The 14,191-nt window shown below is 42.9% G+C and overlaps 1 protein-coding gene across 1 annotated transcript; it reads right to left on the bottom strand.

Moving 5' to 3' along the window:
* Nucleotides 1-1,084: 1,084 nt before the first annotated feature.
* On the bottom strand, nucleotides 1,085-12,831 carry LOC310818606 (tetratricopeptide repeat protein 39C-like). The gene is made up of 14 exons (XM_083689603.1): nucleotides 12,401-12,831; nucleotides 8,265-8,313; nucleotides 7,435-7,563; nucleotides 6,869-6,983; nucleotides 6,116-6,527; nucleotides 5,058-5,226; nucleotides 4,504-4,597; nucleotides 4,216-4,323; nucleotides 3,739-3,848; nucleotides 3,362-3,485; nucleotides 2,823-2,920; nucleotides 2,583-2,687; nucleotides 2,401-2,439; nucleotides 1,085-2,228 (listed from the first exon to the last, which is right to left on the bottom strand). Exons 1-14 carry the CDS (start codon nucleotides 12,538-12,540, stop codon nucleotides 2,139-2,141), a joined length of 1,782 nt encoding a protein of 593 aa, XP_083545729.1. The 5' UTR covers nucleotides 12,541-12,831; the 3' UTR covers nucleotides 1,085-2,138.
* Between the last annotated feature and the right edge of the window lie 1,360 nt (nucleotides 12,832-14,191).

The raw sequence follows: 14,191 nt of genomic DNA, 5'->3' as shown, positions 1-14,191 counted from the left end.
CAGCCTCCCTGTCCTGGATGGGACTAGCAGGGACCACTAATTGGGGTGGTTTTGCTTTTTTGAAGACTGCAGAAAAAGAAACAAGCACACATCAGTTATGACAATTATGAAATTGACCACCTCAAATAATGACAAATAAACAACAGTAACACTAACAACAACAAAAGTTTGACATAAAACGTTCAACTTTATCAGACCTACTAAATTCAAAGAGAGCAATTCAACTTACAATGAGAGCCTGTGGTTTCCTTGAATTCTTTTATAAGATCATCTAGATCCAAGCTTGGCCTCTCTGTCAAGTACAATGCAAAATGAGAGGGGGTCAGTACGAAAATGTCAGAGTAGACTTATTTTCGGTAGGTTAGTAGTTAGTAGTGTACACTACGACCTATTCAAGCGGGACGCACCTGCTTTGAAGTCGAGAAGCGCATTGTAGTAGAGTGATGCGAAGTGGGGGATATTCTCAGGTTGAGACCGCACCACAGCCTTGCTCAGCGACTCCAGCAAAACTTTCAAGCCCGGGGGAATAATCACTCTCGCCATATGATTCATATTTCCGCTAAATTAAGGGAAGAAAAACAAATCGAAATCATTACATAATACTTCGGCAGTCAGGAAAGTGTTCAATAACTTTGTATAGATTAATAAAAACCTACATGTGAAGAACGAGGTCGTCTGATGAACGCTTGGTAGGCTTCAAGTGTTATTCAAAGTGTTGGTAGTAACCAAATGATCACTAATGATGAACTGCTTACGATTGATAAACCCTTACCGATGTCGTCATAATAGCCAGTGCGCGGCCAAAAATGACGTAGCCGGGTAGGCTACTTGCCTTGATCTTTCGAGACGTCTGTAGAATTTTGTCGCTCAGTCTTTCTTAAGGCCTAGGCCTACATAGTTGTAAATACAATACATGTAATCTTTCATAAATAAAAAAGTAATATCACAGTCTTTGTATCCGGTTACAAATAAAATGCAATTTCGTAAAAAGGTTGCTGAAAAGCTCATTATTACTGAAGTTCACGCGTCGTGAAAAACAAACACAAAATAATAAATACACCATAAAAACGAAATAAACTTTGCTCAATTCATCTAAGAGATTTATTATTTTAAAAACAAAATGTATTACATAAAAGGAACCCCTAACCAACAAAGGAAAACCAGTTTCCAGCAAATAAAAATACAGCAGTGTAAAGGGTGCACGTTGTACACACAAGTGGCAAAGGGACAACATAATTTAGCTAAGCAACATATCTATAAAACGCTCAGTGTAGCTACTTATTTACACTGATATAAATAGGTAGTTTCCCTTCCAGTAGCTTAACAAGGGTAATTAAAACGTATTACAATTGGTAACATATTGTAGTTTGGGGACATTATAGATAATTATAGATAATATTATAAATAAGTAGTAACCTAAGGGTTATGACACAACTAAGACGTAAATTTATGAACCTAAGACGTTCATCAATTTATCCTCACACAAAGAATAGCACATCAGGATCTGCAACTATTGTAAGAACTATGGTTATTAAAGTCATAACATAACACAACATGCCTTGTTGCAATGGCACACTTTTCAAACAAGTTTTCTTTTGAGTTATTGCTGGTTTGTCACAGCTTAATGTCAGAAAGGGATGTCCCACATATTGGGCTATCTAGCTCTGACCCCTTCCAATCTCCTGGGAAAGAATACAATATGACTCGAGAGATCTGAAGACCCCTCTTATGGCAGTGGCAGAGTGGTGACAAGTAACTACATTTTTGAGTTAAGGCCGGATGGTTACAACAGATGATTTGTGTTGGCAATAGGCTGAAGTCATTAAAGGGGCATTTCATCATCTGGATAGCATTATCTCCATCTGACTACTGTAGGCTACTGTTTGATCTGGTTAAAACAAACAAATACACAACTTTTAGCTACTCCTTCATGAAACACTCAATGTAAACTATGCAGGACTTGTTGGCACATTTATAATAAAAAAAAAAAAAAAGACATTATGTGAACTGTAACAAATACATGGCAATCAATCATCACAGTGCCATGATGCTGTGGTGATGGCTCCTCAGGTGGGAGTTGTCTCAATCTCCTTCCAGCACCACTGCAGAGCTAGAGTGGATGTTAGGCAATGGAGGGGTCAGGGTGGGGCCACCTCCCTGATGGAGGCCAGAGCAGAATGGATGCGGACATGGAGCCTGTTCTCAAAGTCATAGCCAGCGTAGTCCTCCTGCAAGGACACACAGGTTCAATGACATACATATAGAAGGAATAATGTATAAAAACATTTTTAAAGATGTATCTCGAGTGACCGTCCTTTATAATTCAAAATAGTTGGAAGGAATTTTCTGAAAAACAGAAGATACACTGAAGGTCAGAAAAATATATTTTTTGTACTCTACCTTTGCTTGGAGCATCAGTGCCCTGCCCTTTGCAGCAGACTGAAAGAGAAAGACCAATCAGATACACTCCATGCCTCTACTCAATCAAATATTCATCACACTCACACGAATACACAATCCCAGGGCTGGCACATTTGCACTATAAACATTCAAACTGTCTCTGAAACACAGTTGGATCTCACCTCAGGGTTGTCCAGTAGAACACAGCCCAGTTCGTAGCAGGAGTAGGGCTGCACGTACGAGTTGTTCAGACGGCCCACCTCATCCCTCACAGCCAAATGAAAGCACTGCAACATTCAATCATTCATGAACTACTACCACTATCCTCACCATAGTGGTAACATTGGAAGAAAAAATAATGCGTTTGGTATAATTCGTCAACATGCATTTTGAAAGAATCTGACTTTGGGGATGAAATATACCTGAATGGCGTCTTTTGTGTTTCCTAGGCATTTGTGTATGGAACCGAGGAGCAAGTTTTTCAGGCCGGCACATGACACATCATCTACTTCTTGGAGAACTGAAAGCAGACAAAGAGCCCACTGAGCTTCCTTCCAAATTCAGGGAATTCATATTCATAGTGTCAAAAGGACTACTCAGCAATTCAATTCAATGATAGCTTCAATGATAGAAATGTAGATAGAGTGTGTTCTAGTACCCTTTTCACACTATTGTACCGAACCATACTGTGCTGGCTCAGATATAGTTTTTCACATTGTCCATTCCTGCACTGTTTCAGCAACTATGGTGGATGCGTATCTTCGCTCGGCTCAGCTCTGTCGCGTGAGAAGGGTTAGTATCTACGGTTGTGTTATCCTCAACAAGCAGGAAAAAACAAAGCTGTGGTCATGTGCTCGTGAGTTAGATTATGTATTTGCGCTCTGGGTGTATACTCTGTATACTTTCATAGTGTGTGTGTGTGTGTGTGTGTGTGTGTGTGTGTGTGTGTGTGTGTGCGTGCCTTGGCTCATGGTCTGGAGCTTGGAGGTGGAGCAGTTGGGCAGGGCCTTCCACAGGTACAGCACCTCGATCACAGCCAAGATACACAGCTCCTTGGATGGGGTGTGTTCCCTTAGCTTCTCAGCCTGTCCACACACACACAGACGCACAAACACAAACATAACAAACAGAAATGTGGTGAGTGCTGGACCTGCTCTTAATCATCCCAGTCAAGAACGCTTGAAAATGAGTATCAAAACAGTTGCCCATTTCCTCCACACAATGACCTCAGATCACTCTGCCTTTCATGAGAGCAAAATACCTTAAGCTCATGTATGTAATTACTCAAATGAATGGATCTATATAGAAATGCGCTGGGGGGGGGGGGTCACAACTCACCCTCTTCAAAGAGAACTGCTCGATCTGGTTGTTCTTCCTCTTGATGAGCCTCTGGATGTCTTTGAAGACACCAGCAGCCCCCTCCAGATCCCCTGTAGCTCCCTGACACACTACAGCACACCACAGACACACAGAGAAACACCCAGGGTTTAGTGTCTATAAGACACCGTACAGATGACTGTATTCAACACCAACATAAAACATGATCAGGCTACAGGAAGAGATGTATTAGCATAGCACTATCGCTGATAAGAGTAGGTTAGAAGCACCTCAACAAGGCAGCTTAGATGTCTACAGTACACAACTGTAGACGTCAAACACACAGATTAAACACCAGCTCAGAATATTTACAGTCCATGGAAGGTCAGAACTATCACTGATAAACTCTAGATTATGGTGGGGTGGGTGTCGACACTAACCCGGACACATCGACCTCCACTTCTAACTGCATGACCTCTAACCCTTGCTCTCTCTCACCTCCGGTTAAGTAGGCATAGTAGCACTGGGACCAGCGTGACTCCATCTTCAGCCTCTCAAAGGCCCTGTAGGCGTCACTGAAGCTCAGCTCGATCATGCTGCACCAACCTGAAAAGAAACCAAATCTAATCATAGAATCGAATACAATGAAATAAAAATAAATAAAAGCATAATAGAATATCATCTAATAGAATATAATTATAGCAATCAAGGATCAATGGTGTGTAGGTTTTTGAGCTGTGGTCAGTGTTGAAGCGGAGAGGGAGACACACACACACAACGCCATACCTATTTCATACAAACACACATGTTGAATCTCCCTCTGGTCAGTGGCCAGCACTAAGGCATCGTTGAAGGACGTCAAGGCACCGTTGATCTGACACTGGAAGAAGAGAGGCAGGGGATGAGGATTTAACTCATTTAGTGCCGAGGGTGACTAAAGTCATCCAAACATTCTAGAGTGCCAGAGGTAACTTTATTCACCAAAAATGCCTAGATGATGACGCTTCATGTTGTAGTCAATCAAAGCCAGGTAAATACCACATAAAACACTTGGCACTAGGTGGTGAGTGTTCCGGAATTATTTGGCAGTTAGGGACCAGTTAAGACCAGCCCTGCTTTACCATTCTCTTCCCTTGTCCCCTTGACCTCAAAACACATCTAAAAACATAGCATGTAAGAGCCCATGAGCACACCAAACCTATGCTTTCAATGAAATCCATGAGGGGTAATGCACAAATGCACACTTCAGGGGAAAGGGGGAAGAATTGGGACGTAGAGCGAGACACTACAGCCTTAACCAGGCAAGACACGGGTGTCTTTCTTCTCCAACTGGCCCTTACCTCCAGGCGCTGCACCCTGCCTTTGAAGAACATGAAGAGGGAGGAGTTTGGGTAGACCGCCTCCTTCTTCTTGAGGATGGCCTTAGCCTCCATTAGACCCGCCTGCGTGTCTGAGCCATCTAATGCGAAGAAGGGCTGCACTACCGTTTGATACCACAAGAGGGAGAGCCTGCCAGATGGGTAGAGAAACCACTGTCATTGAGACCAACATTAAGGGGCATTTTCCTGGGCCCAGTTTAAGACAAGTCAAGTCCTTGACCAAAAGACACTCTCTATTGAAGAAGCTTTTTAGTCTATAATTAAGCTTAATATGTGTCCAGGAAATTAGCCCTCAGAGTCAGCCACTATAGTCTGTAAAATACTCTCAGTAAAAATACAATGAAACAACTGCTGAAACAACTGCTGCAAAACTCAGAAACAGTTGACCACATTGATAACAACAAAAATCTCTGCAGAATGTACCATCACACGCTTAAAATACTGAACACGACCAAAAACAAAGACAGTCATTGTGCATTGGCCAGACTTTAATGGAGACATATCTATATCTAATAATCTATTATTAGAGTAGTTGGTCTTGGCCAGTGGCAGAGTGCTAATGTGTTGGATGCCTGTTTAAAAGCAATGCCTTCTGGTGAGGATGTGTGTGTGTGTGGGTGGAATCAAACATTCACCACATTCAGACCAGACGGCCGTGTCTAATCATTGTATGGTGACTCAGTGATGCTGTTCAATACGAATCAGTAATATTTGACATTCAGCTGCATACAGTACTTCGTGCAAGCAGCACAGGTCTGAATCATTCCAGAACACTGCGGTTTATTTTACTTTCTCAACTTACAGTGTCAATCCATCAAGTGATCAAGGTTTCACTAGCACAGAACTAAATCCATTAGATATCACTACTACTACTAACAATGAATTGCTACACAACCATGACCCCAAACACAGCTCAAACTAACACAACACCACAACTGATAGCATTAACACAAGCAAGGAACCATTATTGTAACAACTTGTTTCCCCCTGGACAGGCACAGTGTGGCACACCTACTCACGTAGCTAGTGGGGCCTTCATGTCCTTACTTTCGCTGGCATACGTAAGGGCCGAGAGTCCTTGGTGACGGTCGCCGGGGAAACCCAGCAGGTTGACGATCTTCAGCAGGTGTGGGGGCACCATGGAGATGCATAGGTGGAAGAGGCCATAACCAAAGCTGACCGAACCCTTGAGGCGGTCAAGGGCATCGGGGCTGACACCGGCGGTACATTGAGGTGCGGCCGTGGCGTGGTTGTGGTTGGCCTGGTCGGTGGACGGGGACGGGGACGCAGAGGGGGATGCAGAGGGGGATGAGGACCTTTGCTGGTCGGAGGACCTCCTCTTGCTGCCCTCCTGCAGCTGGCTAATGTCAGCATAGCACTTGTTGTACATCTTCCAGGCTTTGCGGAGGATCCAGCCTCCTTTGATGTACGCTGGAGGAATTTGCGGTGGAAAATCAATGAGATACGATTACAAAAGCAACAGGACTTCAGAATATTGAAAACCCTGTCTGGAAAATAGCAGTAAGTCTAAGGGCTGGTTTTGAGGTTTCGGGTAAGCGAGAGTGTGGTAGTCTCTCAATTGAAGATTCTTTGCAGTCTAGGATTAATAGGCCTAACCTGTGTCTAAATGTCCTAAATGTTATGATACAGCACATTCAGAAAGTCTGGGTGACGCTACCAATCTATCCAGTATAAATGGTCCAATCAGTCAGATCGATAGAAGACTACAGTTTGTACAGTGTGTGCAGACGGGATTCGGAGGGTGGGCTCACCGGACAGTTCCTGCTTGATGAAGGAGAGCACGGCCAGGTAGACCTGGCAGTCTGCCACGATGATCTGTCTCTGGAGACGCTCCACCACCGCGGCTCCGCATCTCTGGGAGTCCATCTGGACAGAGCAGGGACACAGATTGTGTATTACATTACATAGAGCAGGTATGAGCTTTATACGTTTGTAGGGCTGATGGAAATGGTATTGTACTGGCCTAAGACATATTCCTTTAGACATTTTCCTTCACATCACTGTTACAGTCAATGTGGCGGATGCCTTACAGTACAAAGCCAGCACAGTACAGCTCGCGTCAGGTCAGCTCAGTAGTTTGAAAAGTGGTAATACAGGTAATGTGAACCTGACTGGGAGACTGGCAGACCGACAAGGAGCCTATGAAAAATATTCGACATGGTTGCCCAGCTGATACTGTTGTCAGGTGTTTGCGGTAGGAAGACTGGGGTGGAATTGGGTGTGGTAAAGTCAATAGGTGTGTGTTCCTTGGAAAGTTACAGTGACATGGCTTTTCTGTGTTTGTGTGTGTATTTATGGGGAGGCATGTTGCACTCACACTCCTCTTGATTTTGTTTTTGATCGTCTCAATGACACCGGCGTTGTCGCTCTCACACAGCCTCTCGGTGGCCCTGAGGTCCACGTAGGCAGTCTGCATCTTCTCCTCCTCAAACGTCATCATGGCATTCTACACAGGCACAACAACAACCACCACACCAGTCATAGTTGTTCTCTGGCATTTGTTACTGTACACAGCATAGCAGTCAATATTCCTGATTCATCATGTAAGCCTTCTTAACAAAAGTCACATGAATTGCATACAATGATAAAAAGCATGCATGACCTATCTAATCACCGATAACTTCATTTTCTATATTTCTGTGTTGTGCGCGAGTCATTTATTCTCTTGAACTGTATTCAAGCTCACCACGAGCCAGTTAGCGTAAGCTTTGTGAATCATTGATGACAAGCATGTAGGGTGCCACAGCAGGAGATCAACAGCAGGTCTACTTGAGGGGAATCCTAAGTGGCCTATTATCTGTGTGAGCGTAAATTATGAACTACCTCTATAGGGTCAAAATCAGTTATGGTTTTATTATTCCATACAAACATACAACATAATACTGTAGTTGTGTATTAGCCCCATACAATGTAGGCCTAAATGCTTGGAGCTTCAGGAAAAGCAGTAGGACTATCTTGAACCAGTCAATATTGTTATGCTATGTATTTGACACATTGTGCTTTATAAGACATTGGGTTCTCGTCCAGCTCAAACGACATGTGGTTGATCTGCATTGCAGGATTAAGAAGTAATGGAGTTCAGGTGACAGTGCAGTAAATCAGTGAGAGATGATGACATCATCCGTCACCTCTTCCTCTTCTACTCACCAGGAAACTGACAAAACTGGCTCCAAAACTCATCAGCGCGCTATGGTTCCTGTGAGGGGGCGGAGAGAGAGAGAGAGAGAGAGAGAGAGAGAGAGAGAGAGAGGGAGGGAGGGAGGGAGAGAGAGAGAGAGAGAGAGAGAGAGAGAGTTGAGGAAAGTGCCTTCTAATGTCAATAATAGAGACACATGTCAGATAGGCTTGATAATTTTGGCCGGTAAAGCTAAAACATTAAAGGGAAGGGTGAAGTGGTGTTATTTCAAGTCAGCAAAGTTTGAGATGCCTCCAGCAATACAATCTGAATTGCTTCATTGTACAAACAACTGAATGGACAAAGTGTTCAAAAGGTATGAGAATCAGGCAGTCAGGCAAAAGCAATTACATAAGCAATGTGATTTGTAAAAGGCTTCATAGTAGTTGCCTTCATGATGACTCGAAGTACCATTTTGCTTCAAAAGAATGTAGTGTAGTGTTGTACCGGTTCTACAAAGGTATTACTATATCCTGCCTTGAAAAGAGTAGCTGAGAATTGACTTGAATAGGCACGATACATGCGACAACAATGCACCCTATGAAGTACAGAATAAAGTGAGGAATTATCATGACCAATATAGTGTAGTGTATCTTCTTACCCATTCCACAATTTCATATTTAGTGGTATAGAATGGGGGAGGGTATCAGTAACGAGATAAGTCAGTGGCTTGTTTTTCTACAGCTATCAATATCATGTGTCACATCATTCTAATCTCCTATGATGCAACATTCACAGTATGTAGCCCCATGTTAAACGCAATTAGTGGGAGATTTGACATTCAAGCTAACAGCAGGAGACATGGCTGTGTGTGAGTGTGTGTATCTGATTAACTGTGTCACCATAATGACCAACTGTGCGCCGATTGGCACTTAACAGCTGATACCCATCAAATATGTAGTACTTGATCCTAGATATGGCCTACTGTATAACAATAATGTGATCTGGCTGATATTGCCCACTACTTCAATTCAAGACAGTTTGTAGTACGTGAGACCAGACCTAAATGCTCAAAATGAAGTTTACATAAGTTCAGCCGGGACACTTATAGTCGAACAGCGGACAGGTGACAGACAGCTGATTCAGGCGTAAGCAAACATCATCACGTCTCAGGGACAAGGCTTAAAAGAGCAGAGTATGCAACACTCCACCATGGTTAAACTGGCTATGAGAGTTACTTACGGAACCTAAATGTATTACCATTTTCATTAAACATGATTAAACCAATGTAAGTTTCCTGACTGAATTTACAATTAGTCTAATTTAGATACATATGAAATAATGAAGCTAAGTCAACAATGGCCTATTGAGATGACATTTGAGGAGTGGAATGGCTCACTATTTGTGTAGCAAATGTAGTAACAAACTTGTTTACCTTCACATAGTAACCTAGTTTAAAGACACACATGAAAGTGTGTAGCTTGCTTTGCATACAACCACTGTCACCTCAGAAACAGTGCTCCTGGTTTGAGTGCAGCTACTGTAAAATTGCAGTGATAAGAAGATATATATATAACTGTTTGTTAAAACTATACACAGTGAGTTATACACCTTATACTATACACATAATCTATTTGGCAGAATTGTGCTCTCCTTCATTTTAGTTCAGTCCAGCTGCTCTCATGGTTCCTCACATGGTCACATGGTTTCTCCTACCACTTCTCTCCTTGCTGTCACGGGTGCATGTCATGATAGTCCCCTTAAACTCAAATAGAGATGTGATTCTGCAATGCATGCATACTGCAAAAAACACTTGTGTAAGGGGTTTACCAATTTTCCATTAACACCCTTGTGCAAGCCTTTGAGGGGAAAAAAGAAACATTTCCTAACAGAAAATGCAAACACTGAATGGAAATGTCTCTTCTGCATGACCCAATAATAAGGTCTAGGCCTAGTCTAGCCTATCTATGCTGAGGGGAGAGAAGAACCCATGGTATTTCACAGCAGCTTGAGAGAGCCACTCAGAAGAGAAATGTCTACTGTGACACAGTTAAGAAGAGAGAGCTTGGGAGGGTGACGATAAAGAGAAGCTGTTTGTTATTTACTGCAGAGTAATGGCTGCTCTCCTTGCTGTCACGGAGGCCCTCCACTCTGCTCGAGCTTCCTCCTTCTCCTCTGTTCTCATTCTTCTGGACCTGTCTGCTGCATTCGACACAGTAAACCACCCGATCCTTCTCTCTACCCTCTCAGAACTGGGCATCTCTGGCTCTGCACTCTCCTGGTTTGCATCCTACCTGGCCAATCACTCTTACCAGGTGACCCTCACCACTGGGGTCTCCAGGGCTCCGTCCTAGGGCCCTTACTGTTCTCCCTCTATACCAAATCGCTTAAGGCTTGTTAATTTCCTCACATGGTTTCTCCTACCACTGCTAAGCAGATGACACCCAACTCTTTCTCTCTTTCCCCCCTTCTGACTCACAGATGGCAACACATGTCTCTGTGTGTCTTGCAGACATTTCTGCTTGGATGTCAGCCCACCACCTCAAGCTCAACCTTAACAAGACGGAGCTGCTCTTCCTCCCGGGGAAAGCCTGCCCTCACCAAGACTTCTCCATCATAGTAGAGAACTCTACTGTGACCTCCTCCCAGACAGCCAAGAATCTTGAGGTGATTCTTGACAACCACCTATCCTGTGCAGTGAACATCAGAGCGACAGCACGCTCCTGTAGATTCTTCCTCTACAACATCAGAAGGATACGTCCATTCCTCACCAGAGAAGCAGCACAACTCTTGATCCAGACACTTGTGATCTCCCGCCTTGACTACTGCAACGCACTCTTGGCCGGGCTCCCCGCCTGCGCCATCAAACCTCTGCAGCTCATCCAGAATGCTGCCGCCCGCCTGGTGTTCAATCTCCCCAAATTCTCCCATGTCACCCCCCTCCTTCGCACCCTTCACTGGCTCCCGGTAGCAGCTCGCATCAGATTCAAGACCCTGGTGCCCGCCAGGGGACAGGGAACAGCCCCTCCCTACCTGCAAGCAATGGTCAGCCCCCAAACCCCTGCCCGACCACTCCGATCTTCCACCTCGTCTGGCCGCCTGGCACTGCCACCTCTACGTGGATGCAGCAGCCGCACTACTCGGCCACGGCTTTTCACTGTCCTGGCGCCCCACTGGTGGAACAAGCTTCCCACTAATGTCATGACTGCAGAGTCACTACCTATCTTCCACGGTAGATTGAAGACCCATGTCTTCAGGCTACATCTTAACTGTCCCTCCTAGAAAACTCTTCTTCCCCACTACCCCCTGTACAGTTTCTCTCCTGTAAATAAATAAATTAAAAAAATAAAATGTCTTTTAGCATTGTGACTGCCAATTGCCCCTGGTCATAGCATAGATTACTTTTTCTTATGATGACTGATGGATAGATGATTCACTTACTTAGACAAAGGTCTTTGTTGTAAGTCACTTTGGAGAAAGACATCTGCTAAATGCCATAAATGTAAATGTATTGTTCACACTTCAGAATTCTATCGCTGCCTGTCATAAGACCTGCAAATGTCTTCCCTGTCACCGTCCTCCTCTTGTTCAGTTCAGGATACACTCTTCCAATAAGTGTAGTGTTTGTGTACTTGGTTGGATACACACATTAGCACACATGCTCGAACACTTGACAAAGTGTTAATCTGGAGGTTGTCAATGTCAGCAAGTACTGACACATCTTGCATACTTGAATGAGTCGCATGCTGGAACTAAAAGTGCTGTACAATGAAAAGATTGTCACAAACTAATGAGAAACATTATCACAACAAATGACTAACAAACATTGCAACAGTGTATTCCATGCAGTTGGCTTGAGTGGGGGATACGTTCTGTTGTTACATAACTTATTTGTCAACACAACAACATGCGTTGCAGAAGCAAAACACAAAACAGACAGCTAATGCAATTTAGATGTGTCGATGCAGCCAAATTAATCTGTTTCACGTGCTTCCCTGTCTATCAACAGTGTCCGGAAATAACTATTGAAAGTATTAAACACGTCCAGATTAGAATAGAATTTCATATTCCGTCACATTCATTTGGTTACCTACTTACTATAGCCTAATACTGATATTGCATTTGCAACGTTAAATTTCGTGTATGGCACGGCGGCGGCTGCACCGACCTGTATTTTCTGAAAAGCTCGTCACTCTCCTTGAAGCCGTTGTTGAGGAGCATATTAATTCCTTTCAGTGCCAACTCGGCATCGTCAATCTCCTCCGGTTTCTTTTCCACATGCTTTCGGACTGGTTCTGGGTCCGCCATTGATCACTCAAGCTCTAGTACTGTATCAATACTGACTGCCAAGTTCACAGCGCGCACCGCCTATCGAACCAAAACAGATACCGGAGATATGGAACTGACTGACGGCTAGACTGGTGGGTGGAAGGCGGTGCACCTAGTCTTGGCAACGGCTCACCAACCCACTTAGTTCCGCACAAACATTGAACTAGATCTCATCTACTTATCCTAAAAAAAATTATATATAGGTTAATGATGTCGAAACTGTGTTATAAGCAATTCCCTCGTTTGTTAGCGATATGTGTGGTCGGTCTTCCGCCTTGTCTGGATGCCCATAGAGAGGAAACAGTAATGGTATTTTTCTGGAGGACAGGGGTCCAGCCAATGAGCGTTTGCTGAGCAAAATTTGAGGAACACAGCTTTCTAGGGTTCTCATGCTAATAGACAGTGGAGCTGAGTAGTTTATAATAGATAATAAAATAATACACTACTACAATAAACTCATTTGCATACAGATAAAAACAATGCTTTCATCGACCTAATCATTAGATTCTCATTGAAGAGATTCAAAATAATAGAAGACATTATGAGCTTTATTGAATAAGGGCATGCTTTATGCTGTATTGAAAAGTTGCACATACAATATCAACACCTAAATAAAACAAGCATTTACAAGTGGCAAATAGGTAACTGAGGCAGAGACCACTCACAAATGGTGAATGAAATCAGTGGTCAAGAAGCAGGAATGCATGTACTGTACACAATGTCCTATTTGACAGAAGAAGATAGCTGATGTTAACTGTCAGTGGATAAAACACCGCACTGAAGTTTTAATTTATGAAAATATCAAGTAATAAACATAATCATATACAAAGCATATACTGAGGTGTATCCAGAAATGTAGAGCACTGTTAATTCCTCAGTGGTCCCGGATACACAATATTTTTTGAGACAACCTAGTGTGAAAAGAGATATTGTTTTTCCAATGATCATGATCATGCCCCATAGCATAGCTGTAATTATATAACCGTCTGATATCAGACAAACATTCACATTCAGATAGCAAGCAACCTCAATGCGAAATTCCAAAAATGAATATGATTTCAGTGGAGATACTGTACAGTACTATGGTAATACATGTAAAACCATGTGATTGTAAAGTCTGTCATTGTCTTTGTTCAAAGCCTGAACATTGGCCCATACCTCTTGTTGCTTTCGCAGAAATTGTGTTGAAAGTTTATTGGTCATACACAAATGCAATACGATTTTTAAACATTCTGTACACATAATATTGGAAAATCTAGATCTTCGGACTGTATGGGTGAAGGATAATTACTTTACCTAATTTACCTTTACTAAAGTAAATAACTTTACAATCAATTTACAGCACAATGACTAGTATATAGCATTTGTTTTTAAAGTGCAGGGTTCCTCATGTTGATGACGCAATACCAACCAATCAAACACTACACCCACCTTACTCTAAAGTAAGCATTTGTATACTTCGATATACTACTTTTGTATACTACTACTACAACTACTACTACAGTACTACTACCACTACTACTACTACTACTACTACTACTAGTACTACTACTACTACTACTACTACTACTACTACTACTAGTACTACTACTACTACTACTACTACTAGTACTACTACTAGTACTACTGC

Source organism: Argentina silus, assembly GCF_951799395.1.
Source record: "Argentina silus genome assembly, chromosome: 18".
Lineage (NCBI taxonomy): Eukaryota > Metazoa > Chordata > Actinopteri > Argentiniformes > Argentinidae > Argentina > Argentina silus.
Note: the sequence above shows the minus strand (reverse complement) of the source record. Positions and strands in the feature narration are given on the sequence as shown.

What these genes read in the sequence shown, in the direction of transcription:
- LOC310818606 (XM_083689603.1), bottom strand. Translation starts at nt 12,540, where the DNA reads ATGGCGGACCCAGAACCAGTCCGAAAGCATGTGGAAAAGAAACCGGAG. An exon ending in CATCAAGCAGGAACTGTCCG is followed by an intron (nt 6,528 to 6,868) that starts GTGAGCCCACCC and finishes AAATTCCTCCAG; the next exon opens with CGTACATCAAAGGAGGCTGG. An exon ending in CACTGATGCTCCAAGCAAAG is followed by an intron (nt 2,229 to 2,400) that starts GTAGAGTACAAA and finishes GTGTCCTTGCAG; the next exon opens with GAGGACTACGCTGGCTATGA.